General features: G+C 36.0%; 1 protein-coding gene and 1 non-coding gene across 2 annotated transcripts; one reads left to right on the top strand and one right to left on the bottom strand.

Moving 5' to 3' along the window:
- Positions 1-19943: 19943 nt before the first annotated feature.
- Positions 19944-20050, top strand: LOC131181062 (small nucleolar RNA R71). Its single transcript, XR_009149689.1, has one exon. It is a non-coding gene; the product is annotated as a small nucleolar RNA R71 (small nucleolar RNA).
- Positions 20051-23109: 3059 nt separating this feature from the next.
- On the bottom strand, positions 23110-24200 carry LOC110665391 (fasciclin-like arabinogalactan protein 12). Its single transcript, XM_021825477.2, has one exon. The coding sequence runs from the start codon at positions 23960-23962 to the stop codon at positions 23270-23272; it is 693 nt and encodes a 230-aa protein (XP_021681169.2). The 5' UTR covers positions 23963-24200; the 3' UTR covers positions 23110-23269.
- Between the last annotated feature and the right edge of the window lie 919 nt (positions 24201-25119).

Below are 25119 nucleotides of genomic sequence, written 5' to 3'. Positions count from 1 at the left end.
TCGACCTCGTAGTGGAATCGCAATCGTGCTCTGTTTGGAACTCTTCCAACCGATCGCACCTCCATTACAAATGAACACATATCCAGAGGTAGACTTTCTATCATCGATATCGATTGGAAATCGAATCGGTATAACCATCCAATTGCAAGTCTCCACGTCCATAAATCAAGAATAAATCCTTAGTTCTTCTTAAGTACTTAAGAATATTCTTGATGACTATCCGATGTTCCAAACACTGGATTGGATTGATACCGCTAGTCAAACTAACGATATGCGATATCCGCCTAGTACACAACATTGCATACATTAAACTTCCAATAGCCAAGCATATGGAATCTGCCATCTTATCTCTTTCTTGAGATGTCTTTGGAGACATCTCTTTAGAAAGATGGATACCATGTCTCACTTTAACAATCCTCTCTTGGAATCAAGCATGTTAAACCTCTTTAACACCTTTTCCAAGTATAGACTTTGTGATAAACCAATTATCCTTTTCGCTCTATCTCTATAGATGCGAATCCCAAGAATATAGGTTGCCTCCCCTAAGTCTTTCATGGAGAATGTATTTGACAACCATACCTTTATAGTCGTCAACATACCTGTATCATTACCCATCAACGATGTCATCCACATATAAGACAAGGAAAATGATAGCACTGTCACTAACCTTCTTATATACACATGGCTCATCCTCATTTTTGATAAAACTAAAGGATTTAATGGCTTCATCAAAACGGATGTTCCAACTCCTTGAAGCTTATTTCAACCCATAAATGGATCGCTTTAGCTTGCATACCTTGGAACCATCTTGGGATTCAAATCCCCTAGGTTGTTCCATGAAAATGTTTTCTTCAATGTATCCATTAAGAAAAGCTGTTTTGACATCCATCTGCCAAATCTCATAATCATAGTATGCAGCTATTGCTAATAAAATCCTAATTGATTTAAGCATGGCAACAGGCGAGAAAGTCTCCTCATAGTCTATTCCTTGCCTTTGGCGAAACCCTTTCGCTACTAGCCTTGCCTTATAGGTCTCTACCTATGCATCAGAACCAATTTTCTTCTTGAAAACCCATTTGTTCCCTATAGGTACAATACCTTTAGGTGGGTCAACAAGATCCCAAACTTGATTCTTATACATGGAATCAATCTCGGATTTCATAGCATCAATCCATTTTGAAGAGTCTATATCTGATATAGCTTCTTCATAGGTAAGTGGATCATCTCCATGATCTACTTCTTCATGAGTAGACAACTCTTGTTCTTCTTCATGAAGAAAACCATATCTCACTGGTGGGTGAGATACCCTGGTTGTTCTACGAGGAACAATTTGTAGATGTTTCATCAATGGGTATAGGTTGACTAGATGGATCTATATCCATCGATGCATTGGTTGGTCGAATTCTCCAATTCTAACTCTATTTGCCTTCCTTTGCCTCCTTCTTGAACAAAAAGTTGTTCAAGAAATGTGGCAACTATACTTATCACAACCTTTTGTGAAGTAGGCAAATAAAAATAATATCCAAAACTATCTTTTGGATATCCAAAAAATAGACCTTTTACGATCGGTCTCCAATTTATCGGTGTTCGACTTTTGATATAAGTGGACAACCCCAAATCTTAACATGCTTAAGACTTGGTTTTCTTCCATGCCATATCTCATAAGGTGTGGAAGAAAGCGATTTTAATGGAATCCTATTCGAATATACAAAGTGATTCTAATGCAAATCCCCAAAGGAGATTGGCATATCGGTATAGCTCATCATACTACGTACCATATCCAATAAGTACGATTTCTCCTTCGGATACACCATTCGGTTGTGGCGTTCTGGAGAGTCGGTGAGAAACAATGCCATGCTCTCTCAAGTATTCATCAAATTCGACTCAAATATTCACCTCCACGATCGATCGAAGAGCTTTAATATTTTTTCTGTTTGATTTACTACTTGATTTAAATTCCTTAAACTTTTCAAAGGATTCATGTTTGTATTTCATCAAATACAAATACCCAAACCTTGATTTATCATCGATAAGGTAATAAAATAATGAAAGCCCCCTCTAGCCATTTCTTTAAATGGACCACATACATCACTATGTATTAGCTCCAAAATATTTTCACTCTTAGCCCTTGTCCAACAAAGGGTGATCTAGTCATTTTGCCTGAAGGCAAGATTCACAAGTTGGAGTAGGCTCGAGCCCAATGAGGATAGAATCCCCATTTTCTCCAATTTTGCAATCCTATCTTACGCAACATGACCTAACCTTAAGTGCCAAGTATATTTTGAACTTGAGTTGGTTTTCACCATGGCATTGCTTTCATTTAGATTGCTACACTGCCGGTGGAAACACTTTCTTCGGCAATGGAAACACTTTCCTATTGGCGTGGAAACACTTTCCTTTGCCTCCATCGCCTTTAGTCTTACTTTTCTGCTTAGCTATTTTCTTGGAAGGACCGTAAACTGAGGTTTCTTTTTCTTATTGCCTTTCTTCTTGTTGGACTTTCCAAGGAAGAAGATACAACCAAAGCTACCTCTTTTTCTTTATTGCCCGGCATATTCTTTTGGGCAATAACCAGCATGTTGAGTAATTCACTAAGGTGCATTCTGTTTAGTCATATGGAAATTTGTCACAAAATTCCCAAAAGACTCGTGAAGGGATCAAGGATCAAATCCGTTTGTAGTTGGAAATCCATGTTGAAGTCAAGATGTTCCAACCGCTCAATCAGCCAATCATCTTGTGGACATGATCCCCAACATTCTGTCCCTCGGACATCCTCATACGGAATAATGTTTAGATATCTCATACCTAGCATTCCTGCGTGCTCACCATACAACTCTTGTAGGTGAAGGAGGATCTCACTAGCACTGCATGTTCTCATGTTGCTTCAGAACTCATTACTCATGGAAGCAAGCATGTAACACTTAGCTCTCATATCATGCTCCTTCCACTTGTCCAAAGTATCATGTTCCTCTTGTGTGGCCTCTGGAGGTAAGGGACCAGAACATTTGAATATAGAACATATCCTATATGTTCAAGGTTCGAGACAAGTTTCAAATTTCTTAGCCAATCGCATGATTAGGTCCTGTCAACTTGTTGTGATCAAGTATGCTTGCAAGGATATTGGATGGTGGTGGTTGTTTTGTGCTCATTTTTATCGTAAAATTAACTCAGAAAATAACCAGATTAATTAGTAAATGTATCATGTAATTAACCAAAATGATTATGGTCTTTTAATCAAATTGGTCCTCCCACTAACTTAGCGAATCCTACACTTCCAAAGTAGAAAACGAAATCCTAGTTGGATGGATTTCTAGTGGGTGATTGAATTCTTATAATTCTATTGATCATCCTCGTACATCCATTATTGGAATTACAATAAACTATAAGTGAGCAACTCCTTGCCCATCACATCTCATGTGAGGTTCAATCCTTTACTAGCCCCTAATGCTCAAAATCTCGTGTACATCCAATATTGACTTATCTTGCATTAGTTAAGTTGATCCCATTGAGCCAAGAATTATGCAAATAATTTAAATGTCCTCAGGTACATCCAATATTGGCCACCAAACCATTTACATATTTACAACATCTCATGCTTAACAATTATTCTTAAGAAAATCTCTTAAATTAATTGCATCTCATGCAACTATTTAAAATTTCTTAAAATAATTGCCCCAATGGAGGGCTTATGTTATAATTACTTTAATTATAGCATTTCCAACTTAATCATTTGTTTGGAAGATTTTATAGCCATCCTAATTACTATTAAGGTCTCACTTTGCACATTATCCATTTAGCATGCATATATCATATAATTGCATACATTCCCATACATCTCATGCATTCATGGATAAGCAGTAAATATGGTATGATCATGGACTTTCTAAGGGATTCTGAGCCACCAAGAATTGAATCAGGGCATTCCTAGGTGCATTTCATTCATTCATTTTACAAGAGTTGCTGAAGGAGTACATAATCAACACTTGATCTTGAATTCCTCCCACTTGTCCCACCAATGCTCTTGACCTCCTTGAACTTCTTGCAATCCAATATTACATAGTAATCCTTGGCATACCAAGGCGAATTTACAAGAACTTAAATAAATGAAATTACAACCCAAAAATATTACAAACTTAATAATATATGCCCAAAATAAATTAAAATAAATTAATTTACAATCCCAAAGAAACATAAAAGAAATAAATCCAATCACATTGGTCTTTTATAGTCCATGATCATCCATCATGCATATCACTATTTAACAATTAAATAAAACATACATACTTATATTAAATTGAATATCTCATATTCAACTTAAAAATCCAGATTTGAATATGATTCAAATAAATTTAAAAATTCAGATTTGAATCTCATTCAAACAAATTTAAAAATTCAGATTTGAATCACATTCAAACAACTTCAAAAATTCAGATTTGAATCACATTCAAATATTTTTTAAAAAATCAGATTTGAATCACATTCAAATATTTTTTAAAAAAATCAGATCTGAATTTTATTGAATCAATTTTAAAAAATCAGATTTAAATATGATTCAAACAACTTTAAAAATTCAGATTTGAATCACATTCAAACAACTTTTAAAATTCAGATTTGAATCACATTCAAACATTTTTTTTAAAATTCTGATTTGAATCATAATTTAATTGTGTGATTAAAACAACTAATTAAACACTTTAATTAGTCAAAGAATAGGCCTTAGATCATACAACAATTGCAGAATTAAAAGCCAAACCTTGAATCACCCATGGAACTATTGTTGCCGCCACCATTGGTGGCTTCACCATGTGTGACGCCACACCTCTTAATCCAACCAGCAATGAATCAATCATCTTATGATCAAATCACACAATTAAATCATATAATCAACAATCTAAATGGCAAATATAGTGGCTCTGATACCAATTGAAGGAACGGAAGCGTGAAAAACACAAGATTATACCATTGAATTCAAAAATTTTCACCTAGGGTCACAAGCACCATGCAAGATTTATTTTTATCTATTTGATTTCAATAATAAACAACATATTAAAACTCTTTTAATATGTTTTTGGATCTGTATTTGCCATTTAAGATTTTAAAATTAATCAGATTAATTTTAGAACCCTAGATTAAATCAAGAACGATTACACTAACCTCTTGATGTCTTGCAGTATGTTCGCCTTTGAGATTCGTCTTCAGGACACCAGATGTTGTCCCTCTAGCTTGTCCACACCAAGAACACCTATGGCAGCCCTTGAACAGCTTCTAAAGCCTTTTCTATTAATTAGAAATTCAAGTTCTTCCTTTTAAGAGATTAGAGATGCAAACAGGACACTAGAAACAATTTCTAGTGTTCTTAATTCAAGAGATTGATGGCTAATCTCTTTGAATTGATGAGAGATGAAGAGAAATAGCTGGAGAGGCTCAAAGTGGCGTGACATATGAGAGGAGAGGCTGCTGGTTGTGTTTTCTTTCATAACCCCACTTAAATAGCTAGGTTAACACATTAAACCCTAGCCACATGTCACCTTTTGATTAGCTCTAGGTTTAAGTGACCCAATCACATTGTGCCAAGTGTCAAACCTATATTTAATCTTGATTTTAATCATCTTACATGATTAAAATTATTTGGCAAGCTTATGTGTTATGCCATGTGTCACCATCTCATGGTGCCACGTGTCACACGCAAAATGACCAAAATGCCCTCGTGTCTTAATTTTGAGTTCTTAACCCAAAATAATTATTTTCTTCTTCTAATTAATTTATATCAAATATAAATTAATTAATTAATCTCTATTAATTAATTTCTCATCAATTAAATTCATATTTAAACACTTTAAATATAAATTTAATTTATACTACACATCCAATAATCTAGATTTGGTTTCAAGTCATGCTAGGGACTTTGCAATTTTATTGCAAACCAAATCTATTTAATTAATCAATTAAACTCTTTAATTAATTAATTAAATCATATTTAAATAGGTGATAACTTGTGTATGTGTGTGACTTACTAGGCTCATCACTAATTGGCAATGAGACATGATATCAACTCTTAATATCATCGAACTCTTTCTTACCATAAATGATTTCTCTAAATCATTTTATGAACCTCATAGACCATGGTTAACACCTAGCATAGCATGCCATGGCCACCCAATTAGTAATAAGATTTACCTTAAATGAACCTATAATCATATGTTACCATGCACTAGAATCTCTCTGTTACAAAATCCCAACTCAAGCCGAGTCATGGTTTATGTCAAACTCCATTTGCTATGAATATTATGTTCTCTTTTAATTCCAGTTCTTGATTAAAAGATTTTTCTCATCGAAACTCTTTCGAATAAATCTATCTGTCTGCCAGAACTTGAAACATCAAGAACAATTAAATGAACATAGGATTTTATCTCTATTTACTTAGAGGAACAGATTCCATCTTGATCAACACCTACCTCCATATATAACTAGTAGGAGCCAACACATGCCCATATACCCATACATAGTACAAGTATGAAAGCGATCAAACTCAAACTACCTATATACAAGATAATCATGCTATCTCAGTCTAAAGATTATATGCACTGATATGATTTATGACAAAACATTGACAAGAGTAAACTCCATGTGCTTGTCATAAGCGTCACTGGTTCGGCCTACTTATCATTTATAAGTGCCTATCATGTTTGTTATATGGCATGAGACTCACCATTCCATCTTATTTATATCTCATATAAATAACTTGGGAACAAACATGAATACAATCTTTCTGGATAAGTCATGTCCTTATTATGAAGTATCCTCGATTGTGAACCTATTTATGATACTTCGTGCTAGAAATATTGTCACTCATATTCTTAACAACTTAAGAATAATATTTCTAACAAAATATCAATGGACCTTTTCTATTACACATAAATATATTATGTAAACGGAAAAGTGGAAATGCCTTTATTAATAAAAATATGTACAAGATACATACTAAATGATATGCTCTAGGGCATATTACTAACATTATGCACTCCTGCATAACCAAAAATCCAAAACTCCAATTCTGCCGAAGGTTGCATAAGCAGAGTGCATAACCTATGCACTTCTGCATGACCAACAACCCAGAAAAATCAACCTTGCCGAGGGGTGCATAAGGAAGGTGCATAAGTTATGCACCTCTGCATAACCAAGAACTCCAAAAATACAACTTTGCCGAACAGTGCATAAGCAGAGTGCATAACCTATGCACTTCTGCATAACCAGAAATCAGAAAATCCCAAAAGTTGCCGAGACCTGCATAAGCAATGTGCATAGCCTATGCACTTCTGCATAACCAAAATTCTAAATTTCAAAACCTACCGCAGAGTGCATAAGGTGAGTGCATAGCTTATGCACATCTGCATGACCACCAACCAAAATTCCAAAACTTGCCGAACAGTGCATGAGCAGAGTGCATAACCTATGCACTTCTGCATGACCCAATTTTCTGAACAACCACTTCTGCCGAGAGATGCATAAGGGGAGTGCATAACTTATGCACTCCCGCATAACTTCGCTCCTCAACATTTCAAGGGTCACCGAAACATGCATAAGGACAGTGCATAACCTATGCACTTGTGCATAAGCATTTCTCTGAAGTTTAAATCATTTTAACACATGTACAACAGAGTGCACAGGTTATGCATAAATCATTTTCCCCTTATGCAGTCTCCTACAAACCCGATTCAAATTCATTTTCGGCAAAGAAAATTCCCACCACCTCCACTTCCCGACTCTTCACCCCACGACCGCCCTTCATCCTCCATTTCTTCCGGCATTCTCGCCGTCTCTCTCCCATCTTCTCCACCAGCGCTCTCATCACGAAAACCCTAAATCCCCCTACATTTTCATTTCCCCCTATCTCTTCTCCATCGACAATGGATTCCCCTCCACATTCCCGCCCCGCCTCTCCTCTCGAAGTCTCTCCATTGTCATCGATACATCCCACGCCCAATCCTCCACCACAAACGACACCCCCACCACCTCCACCAACCACATACAAACGCAAAATCCGATCCAAATCCGTGCGACCCATGTCCTCTGCTCCTCCTCTGTCCAAACGCAAAGACCCACCCACCCCATTTTCGGAACCACCTCCTAAAAAGCCAAAGGCTCCAGCCTCTACACCTTCTTCCAGCAAAAAGACAATTTCAGCAACCCCATTTGTATCAAAGCTACCCTGGCCTCTCCCTGATACAATTCAAAAAGCTGCTTTCAAAAGACTCAAAGATAGAAGGGTACAACCTACTAGGTATATGTCTGCTGATGCTCTACAATCTCTGGGTTTATTTGACAATGTAGTTGCATTTCTTGACGGTATGGGTTGGACAGAATTTGTGCATAAGCAAGAGGTAGTTTATCCGATTCTAGTCTTGGAGTTTATTTCTTCATTCTCTGCTACCCTCAACTTGCATGATGTAGACCATAAGCCAATTATGACATTTAGATGCTTGGGGCAAAATAGAGAACTGTCATTAGACCAATTTCATGGCATTTTTGGTTTTGCAATTGATGGGTTCTTTAGAGTACCACACACTGGAGTAGAGGTAGCCAACAAGGGCATCTGGAATCCTGCCCAATTTTGGAGAATCATAACAAACCAACCTCAAACTTTCTCTGCTGGTAGATCCAAAACATCCCAAATCCTTGATCGTGCACTTAGGTTTATTCATAGGCTGATGGCTAGCACCATATTGGGCAGAGGGACTAGTTACAGTCGTGTGGCAAATGTGAACTATTTATGTTATGGTGTGCATTTCACAAAGTTAAGGTATCTCCGGTTACTTCTTTTGTGAACATGTCTTTGCATATTGCCACCAAATCCATTGGTGACATTGTTTTGGGTGGACTCATTACTGTCATAGCCAAGCATTTTGGTTTTAATCCTGCAGAGCACTCAATCCCAGCACTTGAGGACACTTCCTATTTTGATACTGCACACTTAACCAAAACAGGGTTTCATTTATCATATTTTGATACTGGCCACCCTGCAGCAGAAACTGAGCCTATTGCACAACCAGAAACCCAACCTTTCACACGGTCCACAAGACCCTACTACACCTACCCCACCCCTCGGCCTACTCAGACATTCCAGCTACCTCAAATTTCATACCTCCTACAGCTGAACCTACCTCATCCACAGCACCTCCTGCATTCAACACTAAAGCCTTATTCACCTACCTTGACAGGCTTAGTGATGATATCTACTTTGTGGATAGAAAGCTTGACAGTGGTCTTGATACACTAAAGGATCGTCATGATCAACTATTTGACCTTGTCATGGAAACCAGGGACAAGCAGAAAGAACTGAAGGAGATGGTGAAACAACTCATGATCTTTCTGGGCATGCCACCTCCACCTCCATCACCTCCTCCTGCACCATCATTTCGTCAGCCAGCAGCAGCCACCAGCCCCTTAGCAACATCCTTGGACAAAGGAAAAACAATAGACATAGATTAGTGTTTATTTTACTTTTGTTCAATCTTGTAGGACCTTTTCTTTGTAAATATGTTCAAACATTTATAGTTTGTTTTGGATTTTGTTTGTTTGTTCTGAATTAGTTTGTTTTAAATTCTGTTTCTTTTGAAGTTTTATTGGATAGCTATTACATTAGTCTTCTTTGATTTTTATTGCACTTATTGCCCTTTTGTACATATCTGCCCATACTCTATATATATTTCCATACTTTTACTGCTGGTTGTACATTTCCCCTTGCCAATTCCCATGCAGCAGCTTTTGTATACACTGCACAGCTATGAATTTCCTCATGCACAACTTTTGCATAGCTCAGGCAACTCCTTCTCGCTACTGCAGAATCGCATGTGTTGTATTTTCCTTATGCAACTGTCCTGCATAGCCTATGCAACATATATTGCCTCTTATGCAGCACCGCATGGCTTATGCATCTTACCTATGCACATGAATTCTCATACCAGGTAACTCTTTCTTTTTGCTCTTAATTTTTACAATTCCTGGTCAATATTATTTGCTTTGAGTTTTGGATATCTACTGTTTGAGACATTGAGGACAATGTCTAATTTTGAGTTTGGGGGTGCACATTTTGATTTTTAGCTTTATTTTTCACATTTTGAGTATAAGAGCATCCCATCCCATTTCATTTACATATATTGTAAATATTTTACATATACATCCATACATATATATTCATTACACATTTACACACACATTATACATCACTTAGAAATTGTACAAATTGCATACAAATAGACTTCCTCCATTTAGTTCATGCATTACTCATTTTAGGAATCATACACCATGCATTAAAATCTTTTGCCAAATCCCTTGAGTATTGAAAAGTTGCCTATGAGAGTGATTTGACTTACCTTTAGTTGGGTTTGTGGATTGAAAGTTTCCTAAGAGATGCAAAGCTTTGAAGTGTCTATCCCTTGCCTATATCTTCTTAGCCAAAAAGCCACCCAACTAGTCCTTTAGAGATTGGAGTGTTTAGAGGGAGTTATTGGATATAAGGTAGTCAAATGATGTCTCACCAATCCTAGAACAAATTTTCTAAACCTTTCAAGGCGAAATACCAGCTTGTACTTGGAAAGAGAGATGATTAGGCATTCTTTGATTTAAAACTTCTCATTTTAAACCTTTGGCCCTTTTCCTAATTAAAATTGACCCTTGCAAACCCCTTTTGAGCCTTTTTATCCCTAATTTTTCTTGAATCCCTTATTGTTACCTAGCCAATGAACCAAACACTACAACCCTTTTCATGAGAATAATTATTTACAATATTAGGTACATAAAAAAAAAGAGAAAAAGAAAAGAAAAAAATATATACAATAAAAGGGAGAAGAAATGCTTGTCATCTTGTAAAAGTGCTAGTATATGTGCTTTTCACTATTGCCATTCAAAATGAAAGAAATCCACCCAAAGTATTAAAAGAAATGAGTTTGGGGGTGGCAAATTTTAGGGACAATCATCAAAAGAAAATGCAAAATACAAGTTAAAGTATCAAAATGTCCCTCCATTTTTATGTAAACTATGCTAGCACTTGACAATCGTCATTGTGTATTCTTCTCTCCCATATATATAAAAAAGAGAAAAAGAAGAAAATATATAATAAAGTGTACCTTATGTTTCAAAATTGAAAATATTCTCATGCTTTGAATCCTTTTTACCCATCTTTCTTTTTAGCCTCATTTTGAACCCCATGGCCCCATTACATCCCTAAAAAGACCTTTGATCTCTTGATAGTACTAGCTACATTAGTGGAGATAGGAGTGGAGAATTTGCCTATGGGATTGGGAAATTATTCATTCATTCATTCAATTCCATCATTCCATATAGAGACACCTTGACTATTGATTGTTCTAGAATTCCTTTTGAGCATGACTCTCTCTTTTGATTGATTGGTTTGGGGATTTTGAATGATAATTGACTTGATGGCTAAGCGGTGAAAGCTTGGATAAGCATTAGATTCTTTGCATTTTGAAGGATGGGTATATTGATTGTTGGTATGGCTAAAGGTGTGTTTAGTTACTTTAATAGGTAATTTTCATAGCTCTTTGGATAAGGCACCCCTAAAAACTTTGCATCACATTTTAAAGTTTGCTTGAGGACAAGCAAAAGCTTGAGTTTGGGGGTATTTGATGCACACATTTTGCATAGTCATTTAGGTCTAATTTCACAATCATTTTATTTGATTATTAGTCATTTTTAGCTAATTTCATTAGTTAATTAGTTAGTTTTTCATAGTTGTCAATTTTGCACTAATTTGTAATTTTTACTTTGTTTTGTAGGAAAAATGGTGTTTTTGAAGGACTAAAGAGAATTTTGCCATTGAGGAGTGTCTTCTACAGCAAAAAGATGCCAAAAACAAGTTTTCAAGCTGAAATATGCATTGACCAAACTGTGCATAACTTGCCGCATAAGCTATGCAGTTCTGCATAAGGAGGAAGATCACTGTTCCAGAACCAGCCGAAATGTGCATAAGGAGACTGCATAGCTTATGCACATTCTCACCTCCCTTATGCACATTCACGAATTTGTGCATAACCTATGCACCAAGTCATGCGACCGCATAAGTGACCCAGAACCGGTAATCGCATAAGGGATGCATAACTTATGCGATCCACTTATGCGATCCCATAAAGAGTTCATTAATGAGTCAAGTAAGATTCCCTTAATGTATTCCTCCTAGAACATACTATTTTAGGGCTCCATGTCAGAAAAATGCTATAAATAGTCCCATTTTCTCATTTTAAAGGGAGGAGACAAGGAGCAAAGAAGAAGGAGGAGGCTAAGCAGAATTTGAGGAGTCATTTTCACCTTCCACACCATTTTCAACTAAGATTTGCAGATTTCTTCCTTCCTTTACATTTTTCTACATTTCTAGTGTTTAATTTCTTACTTCTTAGCTTAGATTAAAGCTTTATTTCCATTTAAACTCATCATATCTTGTAAGCATTATGGATAGTGAGTAGTTTACTTTTGATTCTGGAGTAAGGGTTGTAATATTTGAGATATTTTGTGGATTTTGATTGGGTAATCCATATTTTGTGGCCTTAATGATTTTTATTCATTTCTTGTATGCTTAATGACATGCTTAATGTAGGATCCCATTGAGTAATGTTCTTAATCCATGGTTGAAGCACCGAAAGGAGAAGACCTTGTGATAGATAATCAGGAAATTGGACTTAATTAACTTAGACCTAGAAATAGGCTAAGGATTAAGAGGATTCACAGATTAATTAAAGAACTTAATGGGTCTTAATTAATTCTAAGTCCACGAAAGTAGGATTAGTTTGATTAAGGCACTCTTTGTCTCACTCGAAAGGGAATTCAAAGGATTTAAGGATTAATCTCCTTAAAACTCATAAGTTTCATAAGATTGGACAACCAATTTAAAATCCCAAAATAGCTCGAATATGAAATCCCGAACTCCGGAATCACCTTTTTACCATTGTTAATTTCTAATCAAATTTAATCATTTGCCATTTTAAATATTGCCATATTTGAACTTGCTTATTTCTATTTGATGCAATTTTAGTTTAATTAATACATTGTTGAATGGAATATTAAATATGCACATTTAGATTTCATACTCCATTACCCATTAATTCATTACTTAATCTCATAAATACTTCAATTTAGTCAACTTTTATATCGAAAATTCAATCATTAACACAACTCCTCGTGGGATCGATATTTTTCTATACTACTTGTACGACCCGTGCACTTGCGGTTGGGACGCATCACTCATCCATATATTTATTTGCCAAAATAGGCTTAGAAGCTAAACTCTCATAAGCATTTTTCATATCCATATCTTTAAAAGCCCAAGGTAATGAAGAAAGTACCTCCTCTATATCATTGGCAGATGACGCAGGTGCTGCTGGAGCAGTGGCAGGCTGGGGAGAGTTTAAGGGTAACTGAGATATAGGGATTTGAACCGCTGGTGATGAAATTTGCGATGAGGACCTAGTTCTTTTACTGACTGGTTTAGAGGGAAGTTGAGGTGGAGAGTTTAAGTCCAAAGGAATAGAGGGGTTTCCTTTTCTTTTTCCGACAGTGCTTTCTTGGGTCTACCTGCAGCCATTTTGGTTTTACCTTTAGATTTGGTTTGAGTTGGCGCGGGTTCAGACAGTGGTTCTTGAAACTGAGTTTTGAAAATGGGTGTTTCATTTTGTGGCGCATTTTGTGGCGAAAGGGGGGTCGGCGGAATGAGGGTTGGTGTTTGGTTTTGGGGTAGTGGTGGTGTTTGCGGTGGTGGCGATTAAGGTAGTGGTGGACTGGGACTGGGGTTAGGGTTCGCAGAAAATGAGGATGGAGTAGCCATTTTCGATTTAACAGAGCGTTTGGATTTTCTGGGTTTGTGGGAGGACCACATCTTGGTTCTCACCATTTAAGGAAGAGAAATAAACTCTTCAGCTTCCCTAGAAATGCCGGAAAAAATGGTGGAGAGGGGGGGTGGGGTGGAATAGTGCTTTGGTTTATCGGGAGTGAGGGCGAGGGCTTCATAAAAAAAATGGGGAAAATTTTGTGGCGTTTTAAAATGTAGAGCGGACATCTGGTAATTTGGGTTATGCTTGGGCTTAAGCAGAATTTTGCTTAGGGTTCAGCAGAATTTGCATAGGGTACAGCTTAGTAAGCAACATCATCAGCAAGTTTCAGCATGTTTTGAAAAAATTTGTGGTTTTACTTACCAAAAACAGTCCAAATGATATGGAATGCTATCATGACCCTCAGCAATTACCAAATACACACAAACACCATAAAATTGAGGAATTTAAGCTCATCATCTCTTAGAACTCATCAAACATAACATAACCATGAAGGGATTTGAAAGGCAAACAACTTAAATTAAGCATGGATTGTAATTACCTTTCTGCAAACCCAACGAAATGGTTTGATTTCCAAGCTTATACCCAAAGCACATTTTCAGCAGCATTTGAGACAAGTTCTAGACATTCAAAAATTACAGAAAAGACATAGAAATTGACTTTTTAAGCAGCATGAACAGTAGCGTGAACAGTAACAAAAATTAGCAGACTACAAAAACTAGCAGCAATTCAAACAAAAACATACAAATTCTAACAGATTACAAAAACTATATGTACACTAAAAGGTAAAACTTAACAAACACTATTTTTGCACTTTAATAAAGCTCACATCAGTCCTAAATATCAAAATTGATCCTCATTTAAGTTGCATTTCACAAAATTTACACAAGACACAAAATTAAATATGTGCTATCAAGTAGATTGCAATATCAGCAATTTAGCACAAGTTTAAAGATGTTACTGTTCACAGGTACTGGATAAAGTGCAGAATTTTGCTTATACTTGCTCCCTTTCAATTCTTTCTTTTTGCTACATGTGTTAATTTGCCCAATCTTCATGAATGACCTACAAAAGATAAACAAATGTCACTTTTGAGTTTAATGAGGGTTAAAGCTGAAAATGAAATGAAATAGAAGATTAATAAACTATAAAAGGATGCGCTTGGGTTGCCTCCCAAGAAGCGCTTGTTTAAGGTCTTAAGCTTGACCTTCCACTCCAAATCACCTAAATATCCCCAATTGGGGAACCAAGCCATGAAACCTCTACAACCTTTTGTGTAGGTTCTCCAACAATATAATGCTTTAATCTCTGCCCATTAACTTTGAAAGTCCCTGAGGTTTCATTCCCTATCTCAACAGCTCCATAGGGGTATACCTTTATAACAGTGTAAGGCCCTGACCATCTTGACTTTAATTTTTCGAGAAATAACCTTAACCTAGAATTATATAAGAGAACAACATCCCTTCCTGAAATTCTTTCCTCCTAATTTGCTTATCATGCCATCTCTTAGTTCTTTCCTTATAAAGCTTGGCATCTTCATAAGCATCCAATCTAAGTTCCTCAAGTTCATTTAGTTGCAGCATTCTTTTTTCTCCTGCAGTTTTTAAGTCAAAATTCATTGTCCTTACGGCCCAATATGCTCTATGCTCCAACTCCAAAGGTAAATGACAAGCTTTCCCATAAACCAATCTAAATGGGGTGGTGCCAATAGGAGTTTTAAAAGCTGTTCTATAGGCCCAAAGAGCATCATTTAACTTTAGTGACCAATCTTTCCTTGAACTATTCACTGTTTTCTCAAGAATTCTTTTCAACTCTCTATTTGAGATCTCCACTTGACCACTAGTTTGTGGATGGTAGGGTGTTGCAACCTTATGCTTTACTCCATATTTTTGTAATAATCTCTCAAATTGATGGTTGCAAAAATGAGAACCTCCATCACTTACAATGGCACGTGGAGTTCCAAATCTTGTAAAAATGAACTTTTTAAGGAATTTAATCACAACTCTAACATCATTAGTTGGAGATGGTATAGCTTCAACCCATTTGCTCACATAATCTACCCCAACTAAAATGTATTTGTGTCCAAAGGATGATGGAAAAGGTCCCATGAAATCAATGCCCCACACATCAAATAGTTTTACTTCCAATATATTTTGGAGGGGCATTTCATCTCTCTTCGAGATATTACCTATCCTTTGACACCTATCACATGCATTTACAAACTTTCTCACATCTTTAAACATACGTGGCCAAAAAAACCCTGCTTGAAGAACTTTTTCTGCAGTATTTGTCACACTCATATGACCCCCATAAAGTGAAGAATGGCAATCTTTAATAACATTCCCTATCTCCTCATCAGCTAAACATCTTCTAATCAATCCATCTCCACATCTCTTGAACAAAAATGGCTCTTCCCAATCGTAATCCTTCACATCAAAAAGAAATTTCTTCTTTTGCTGCCATGTTAGGTCAGGTGGAAGGATTCCACACACCAGATAGTTCACGAAATCTGCATACCAAGGGGTTTTTGCACTCATGATTACTAATAGTTGCTCATCAGGAAAATAATCATTTATTGGGGGCTCCTTTCCCAAATTATCTTCTTGTTCTTGCCTCAATCTAGACAGATGATCTGCTACCACATTTTCTACTCCTTTCTTGTCTTTAATTTCCAAGTCAAACTCTTGAAGGAGTAGCACCCACCTTATCAACCTAGGTTTGGCCTCTTTTTTCTAAAGGAGATATTTGATAGCTGCATGATCTGTGTATACTATTACCTTAGACCCCACAAGATAGGACCTGAATTTATCTACTGCGAATACCATTGCCAAAAACTCTTTCTCTGTAGTAGAGTAATTTATTTGAGCATCATCTAAGGTTCTACTTGCATAGTATATTGCATACACCTTCTTATCTCTCCTTTGTCCAAAAACAGCCCCAATGGCATAATCGCTAGCATCGCACATTAACTCAAAAGGTAATGACCAATCAGGTGGCTGCATAATAGGAGCAGATATCAAAGCTTCCTTTATCCTGCAAAAAGCGTTCATACAATTAGTGTCAAAATGAAATTCCACATCTTTACTCAATAAATTGGTAAGAGGCTTAGAAATCTTAAAGAAATCCTTGATGAATCTCCTGTAAAATCCAGCATGCCCCAAGAAACACCTCACTCCCTTCACGGATGTTGGGGGTGGCATTTTCTCAATAATTTCTACCTTTGCTTTATCCACCTCAATACCCCTGTTTGACACAAGATGTCCCAAAACAATTCCTTCTTGTACCATAAAATGGCACTTTTCCCAATTCAAAACTAAATTGAACTCTTCACATCTCTGCAAAACCTTAGATAAGTTAGATAAGCATTCATCGAAAGATTTACCATACATAGAAAAATCATCCATGAACACTTCCATAATACCCTCAATCATGTCAGAAAATATGGACATCGTACATCTTTGAAATGTAGCAGGAGCATTACATAGTCCAAATGGCATCCTTCGATATGAAAAGGTACCATAAGGACATGTGAAGGTAGTTTTATCCTGATCATCTGGGTGAATAGGGATCTGAAAGAACCCTGAATAGCCATCCAAATAGCAAAAATAAGAATGATGAGCTAGTCTCTCAAGCATCTGATCTATAAATGGTAATGGAAAATGGTCCTTTCTAGTTGCATTATTCAACTTCCTATAGTCTATACACATTCTCCATCCAGTTACAGTCCTTGTAGGTATTAGTTCATCATTTTCATTTTTCACTACTGTGATGCCCCCTTTTTTGGGTACAACATGAACTGGACTTACCCAATTGCTGTCAGAAACAGGGTAAATGATACCTGCATCAAGCAATTTCAAGATTTCCTTTTTCACAACCTCTTTCATATTTGGATTCAATCTCCTCTGTGACTCTCGAGAGGCTTTATGATTATTTTCCAACAAAATTCTATGCATGCACACAGAAGGATGTATTCCTTTAATATCATCAATGGTATAACCGATTATCCTTCTATGCTTTCTAAGAACTCTTAATAATTTTTCAACTTCACAATCATTCAGTTTAGCACTAACAATTACAGGATATGTAGAATTTTGACCTAGAAAAGCATACCTGAGATTTGTTGGAAGAGGTTTCAACTCTACCTTCGGTGCTTCACTTTTTTCAAGCTTTGATGATGAAGTTGTATCTTGCTTCAAATTCCCAATCTTCTCAGTATCAGCCATAGGCAAAGGTGGATTTCCTTCCAAGATTATAGCATATTCTGCAGCTTCTTCGATTTCATTCCCTTTTTTGATGTTAAAAACCAAACAAGCTTCTAAGGGATCTTCAGGATGTTGCTTTTTGAGCACTTCTCTGACCTCTTCATCTATCACATCAATTCTCAAGCATGAATTTGAATCATCTTTCTTTTTCATTACTTGAAACAAATTAAATTCAACTTTTTCTTCCCCAACTTCTAATGTAAGCCTTCCATTTTTTACATCAATCACAGCTCCAACAGTAGCAAGGAAAGGTCTACCAAGAATAATAGGAATGTGTACATCCTCCTCCATCTCCAATACCACAAAATCCACTGGTATGAAAAATTTTCCAACTTTCAAAGGAACATTCCTAATTAACCCAATTGGAAATTTAATAGACCTATCTGATAATTGTAGTGAAATGGTAGTAGGCTTCATTTCTCCAATCTTCACTTTCTCATAGATAGACAATGGCATTAGACTAACACTGGCTCCAAGATCACATAAAGCCTTATCTATACTGATATCCCCAATGTGACATGGTATGGAAAAACTTCCAGGATCTTTCAGTTTGGGTGGAAGCTTATTTTGCAAAATAGCACTGCTTTCTTCTGTGAGAGCTACGGTCTCAAATTCCTCCAATTTCTTCTTGTTAGATAAAATCTCTTTCAAAAATTTAGCATATAAAGGCATTTGTGCTAAGGCATCAGTGAAAGGAATAGTCACATGCAAAGACTTCAATACTTCCAAAAACTTCCCAAATTGTTTATCCAATTTCGCTTTCTGGAACCTTTGTGGGAATGGTAAAGGTGGCATGTAGGCTTTAGGTGCTACATATTTAGGTTCTTCCTCTTTGCTCTCTCTCTCCTTACTTCCTTTTTCTTCCACTGAATTTTCTTTCTCAGCTTCAATTCTAACTTCAACTTCAGTTTGTTCATCTCCTTCTCTGTTTTTCTCTTCTTCAATTTTCTCTTCAATCTTTTTATCTCCATTCTCTAATATTTTTTCACTTCTCAATGTAATAGCCTTGCAATGCTCCCTTGAATTTTCTGGCTGGCTAGGGAGCTTCCCAAATGCTTTGTTATTTGAAGAGCTAGCTTGTTGAGCTATTTGATTCTCTAAAATCTTGTTGTGTGTTGCCATTTGATCTACTTTAGATGCTAATTGAGAAATCATATCTTGTTGACTTTGATGGCTCACAAGTAGAGTCTCAATCATAGCTTCTAATCTAGCTGTCTTGTCTGGTTGTGCTTGTTGTGGTAGAGGTGGAGCAGGTGCATTTTGAGGTTTAGGAATTCCAGGAGGAGGACCTCTATTCTGCTGAAAATTCTGATGTTGTTGATACCCAGAAGGTTGCTGAAAATTCTGATGTTGTCCTTATCTACCTCCCCAAGAGAAATTGGGGTGGTTTCTCCATGCTGGATCATAAGTTGCAGAAAATGAGTTACCACCTGGTCTTTGATTGTAGTTCCCCACATAATCCACTAGCTCACTTGAAAAATCTTGATTAAGTGCAGAAAAATCAGCTGCACAATTGACATTTGCAGCTCTAACTTCTGCTGAATTACTAGAACCTCTAGTTAAAGAATCTACTTTCATGCTTAGCTTGTCCATTTTCCTTGTCAAAGCATCAAACTTAGCATTAATCATATTCATGGCATCAAGCTCAAACATACCAGCTGGTTTCTTGATCTCATTCCTCTCACAACTCCATTGGTAGTTGTTATAAGCAATTTTATCAAGAGCAGAAAAAGCTTCATCTTCATATTTCTCCATAAGATCACCTCCAGAAGATGCATCAATTGTACTTCTAATAGCTGGTGAAACTCCATTGTAAAAGTGTTGAACAAGCATCCACTTAGGAATCCCATAATGCGGACATCTCCTTTGCAAATCCTTGTACCTCTCCCATGCTTCATACAAGCTCTCATCATCTCTAGGTTTGAAAGAAGTCAGCTTATTTCTTAGCTTAGCTGTCTTGCTTGGTGGAAAATATTGAGCTAAAAATGCTTGAGAAAGTTCATCCCATGTTGTGATAGAACCCGGTGGCAAAGAATGTAACCACTCTCTTGCTCGGTCCTTCAGAGAAAAAGGAAATAATCTGAGTCGAATTGCATCATCAGAAACTCCATTTATCTTCAACATATCATTGATCTCAAGAAAGTATGCTAGATGCACATGTGGACTTTCACTTGGATTTCCTCCAAATTGTGATTGTTGTACCATCTGACAGAGTGCAGGCTTCAGTTCAAAATTATTAGCTTCTACTCTTGGTCTTGTGATACTTGGCATGAAATCCCCAATGTTAGGATAGGCATGATCCTTCACAGAGCGGTTGTTATTGTTGTTGGCCATTTCTTCTTGTAATTGCTCTTGCTCTTGTGCTCTTTCTTGTTGTTGTTGAGCTTTAATTTCAGCTTTTCTCCTTTTAGATTCTGCTCTTAAAGCTTTTGTTGTCTTTTCTATTTCTAGATCAAAGAATAAATTGATTTCTTCACTTTTTGTTCTTCTCATAAAATAAGGTACCTGAAAAATAAAATAAACAAATTCTCAAAGTAAAATGATAAAAAAAAAAATAAAATAAAATGCCCAAATTAACTAAACAAACAATTGTTCAATATCAAACAAAAATCAAATCCCCGACAACGGTGCCAAAAACTTGATGGGGCAAATCCGCAAGTATACGGGTCATCTTAAGTAATAAAGTGATGAATCAAGTATCGTTCGCACAAGGATTTGCTGTTTGAGTACCAAACTATGAACGAAGCGATTATTTTGGCTAATGATTAATGAATAAATGGTAAATGTAAATGAGCAAGGTAAATTGATTAATCTAATTGAAATGGGTAAAGAGCAAACAAATAAATTCTAGATCTAGTTTACAATTAAACTAAATTAACAATGGGTAATTCAAATCAAAGTCTAATTATGTTAAAAGTGATTCCAGAGTTGGGGGTTTATGCATAAATTAATTTGGATTTTTCTTGGGCATTCCAATTTTTAGGGAAAAATAGAGTTTGAAGGTGATTAATTCTAAATTCCTTTGATATCTTTTTCAAGCAAACCAAAGTGTGTTCTAAAATAACCAAACCTACTTTCATATGTTATTTGATTACTCTAAAACCCATTAAGTTTTGTAACCAATCATTAATTCCTCTTAAAATCCTAGTTTATTTCTAAATCTAGGTAATTTTAAGTTTCAATCCTTGATTATCTATCAATGACTTTCACCTTTCGGTCCTTCAATCAAAGATTAACACAATACCCAATGGGTACCAACATTAGGCAAGTAAATCAAGCACACAAGGAAGGAATTAAAACTCGTATTTACGTAAAATAAGGAAATACCCAGTCCAAATCCACAAATTAATCTAAAACATATTTCCCAACTCTGAAATCTAAAGAGTTTACTCACTCATGATGGTATCTACAAGAAAGATTGATGGAAAAGTAAAGAAAAACATAATAAGAGAACTAAAATAAAAAAAACCCAGGTAGAAGAACCCAAAACTCTGGTTGCTGGAGCTCCAAAAATGATTGCATCAGCTCCTCCCTAGAAAATGGCGTCTCCTCCTCTCTCTATTATATTTTCTTTCCTTTTTGTTTTTCCTTCCTTTCCTCTTGTGGCAAAAACTAGGAAATGATGAATTTATATCGCCCCAAAAAGTTACCCTAAAAGTAAATAAGAGCCAAGGAGTGGATAGGAAATGAGGTGTAAAATTATCCAAGTCAGCAGCATTATTCACGTTCTAGGCGATGCTCGAGTGCGGCTTAACCTAAGCGACTTCTTAGCAAATTTCAACAGTCGCCTTTATGCGCTTAAGGTTAGCGGACCCTCAAGAAATCTCAGTGATCGAAATAAAATGGGTTTTTTTTCTGCTCATACATGACTTCCAACTTAATCTGTGCTGCACCTTAAGCACTACCGCTTTACCCTAAGCAGGATCTTAAGCAATTCTGGACAGGTTGTGGAGTAAAAGCTTGAATATGCAGGGTTTAAGCCGCGCTTGACTTTCAGCTTAAACAAGCCTAAGGTTAAGCTTATATGACATACCCTAAGCAACATCATAAGCAAAGTCTTAAGCAAATTTTGGCTAACTTGCTCTTTCAAAGCTTTATTTCTTCAACTTTCCTCCATGCTTAAAGAATTCCCAATTTCTTCAAATCACTTCCTAATGCACTCGTTGATCTTCGATTTGCCACAAAATTCTATCAAAAACAACAAGATTACAAAAATCAAATATAAAGTATCTAAAGTTAACAAATAAGCTAAAATAAAGCTAAAAACATAAAATATACTAAAATATAAAGGCAAAATGGATGCAAAACTACCCTAAGATGCCTATATGAAATGAGTGTAACACATAGACGCAGAGACGAGAAAAACTGAAAGGAAGTAGGCAGTGGCAGATGAGATGAGGCATTGGAAAGAGAAACGGTGTGTCAAATCCCGGAGTTAGTATTGTTTAAAATATGAGTGAAAACTTTTCCCTCCCATCCATGAACGTCAAGGGTTTTGAGACACAGAGAGAAACTGAAAGGAAGTAGCTAGGCGGCGGCATATAAACCTAAAGATCGGTGAACTGTGATGATGGAAGAGGGGATGAGGGTCGGAGCTAGTGCTTTTTAAAATATGAGCGAAGTTAATTTGATGGAAGAGGGGATGAGAGGATGACTTTCATACATACTGTATATGTATGAGCGAAAATACAAGGTCCTTTCTATTTACTGTTACTGTTTACCCTCTTCTTTGCCATCCAACATGCATTTATAGTGATGGTAGCTTTTACTCTGCGCTCTTGGTTGATTTTATGTTACAGATAGTGATTGGATAAGTGATGTCTCTCATCTTTGCTTGGACCTAGTTGCTTTCTTTCAATTACCAAGCTAATTATATGGCAATTAAAGCTACTCTATTGGTAGTTTAGTTGCTGGCTGAACATGGAATACTTTTTTGGTTGAATTACTGTCAAAATAGACATTTATTTGTCGTGATGATCAGTCTATAATTACATCAACTAAAGTTTCAATATCCCAACAAGTTCAGAATTCTTTATTAATTACAAAAAGAACTGATAAAACTTGTCAATTATTCAAGACACTGTTGATGATCACCATTCTTCAATCCAATTCAGCAAAGAAATTAACCAACTCCAATATATAGATTTGAAACTCTCTTCAGCTTCAATTTCACAACAGGACTATTTCAGCAACTCTGCAAAGTTCAAAGAGCACCACAATATAATTCAAAACCAAACTCGTTGAACTAGAAGCATCCTTAGGAACATCATTTTCAGGACTCTCCGCCGGCTTTGCTGGTACTGGCCCTGGAGCAAAAAGGTCGAAAGGAAGTAGCATCTTGTCAATCTGATAAATGGCAACCTGGTTATCTGTGTAAATAGTGTCAGAAATGGTTGCATAGTCAATTCCTGTAGTTATATTCACTACATTCCCTGTGACTGTTATGTTAAGTAGTAACCTGCCACTTGATCCTGCCAGTGTCATTACAGGGTTACTCACAGTGTCAAACTGGGATAATAGCAGAAATTGTGTTAGGACATGAAACTGCACCAGCTCGACCTTTTCTTTATCTGCTAGGGAGTTTAAAGTGTCAGCTCTGAGGATCGAAAAGGCACTATCACTTGGAACAAGGATGGTTATGCCGTCACCTGAGCTTTTAAGCTGAGAGGATAATTGGATATCCACATGGGTGGCTTTTATAAGGCGGATAAACGTTGTGAAATTGCCTGCCTTTTCAAGGATTTTCATGATGTTGGCAGGGCCAAGAGGTGAAGTAGGTGCAGCTGGTGACAGGGCTAGAGTTTTGGTCAAATGGAGAAAGAAGAGAAAAAGAGAGAATGAAAAGAGAGATCGTTTCATCATCTTTGAAGTTTATGATGGTCTCTCTTGCTAGCTTGATGTGTAAAGAGGGGGAAGGAGGAGGCTTTTTTTATTCTCGGGGTGAGGGAATTAAGTTAGGTGTAATGTGCAAGGCTGGTTACAGAAAACTTAGGTGTTTGTACCTTATCTTGGTGTTAGTAACTTATCATTCTTTCAAAAGGTAAAGGGTATTCATGGAGAGAGGGATATGATAATGTTGCAGCAACTTGTTTGCTTCAAAAAGCAGGAAAAACAGGGGATCAATTTGAAGTTTGTCATAAGCAAATATGTGGCTAATTATTGAAATAACAAAACTGGCACTCGTCCAAGGAAATTGCAAGGTTCCTTCCATTGTCTACATCACATAAAATCCAATCCTTTAAGATGGTCACTGGTGGGAATTGCAAAGCAGAGAATGTTTCTTTTTGAGAGGAGTAAATATAACTACAGGAAATAAAAATATGAAAGCTTGAATTTGGTAACATAATTCTGTAGGTGATCTTTGGAGCTTTCTATAATTGTATGTTACGAATGTGTGGATTGAAGACTATCATAATAGGTCACTTGCCTGCTCAAAATAATAATAAAAACGTATGTAATAAGAAAACTTCTCGGCTATATTAAATTAAAGTGAGTCGATTTAGTAGTTACCAAGGATATATTCGTTATTAAAAGAACGTGAATCATTGATTCAGGGTATTTAGCTTGACTTATGATAATCAGCTTAATTTAATCTTATAAACATTTAAAATTTTAAACAGTCACATATTTAGTTAAAGTACTTATACGAGACTAATAAATAATTGATGTGTTTGATAAAAAAAACTTATAAGCACATTTATTATTAAAATGATAAAAAAATATTAAATAAAATTTATAATAAAATTTAAAAAATTAAATAAAAATAATATAGTAAAATATTTAGTCAAACTAACTTATCATTAAAATTAGCTTATTATAAACATTAAAATGAAAAGTTGAATTTCATTAACTTATTTTTTTTACTTTATAAATTCAATTTATACGTTTAAAAATTATTATAAATAAATGAGTCAGTTTATTTTTAAAACTTAATAGCTTATAAGTTAAGATAAATGAGCAAACTCTTCAATATCTTGATTTTTTTTTCTCAGGTGTGAAGGTCTTAAGTGGTCAAAATT

The sequence above is a fragment of the Hevea brasiliensis genome, chromosome 6 (genome assembly GCF_030052815.1).
Source record: "Hevea brasiliensis isolate MT/VB/25A 57/8 chromosome 6, ASM3005281v1, whole genome shotgun sequence".
NCBI classification, from domain to species: Eukaryota; Viridiplantae; Streptophyta; class Magnoliopsida; order Malpighiales; family Euphorbiaceae; genus Hevea; species Hevea brasiliensis.
Note: the sequence above shows the minus strand (reverse complement) of the source record. Positions and strands in the feature narration are given on the sequence as shown.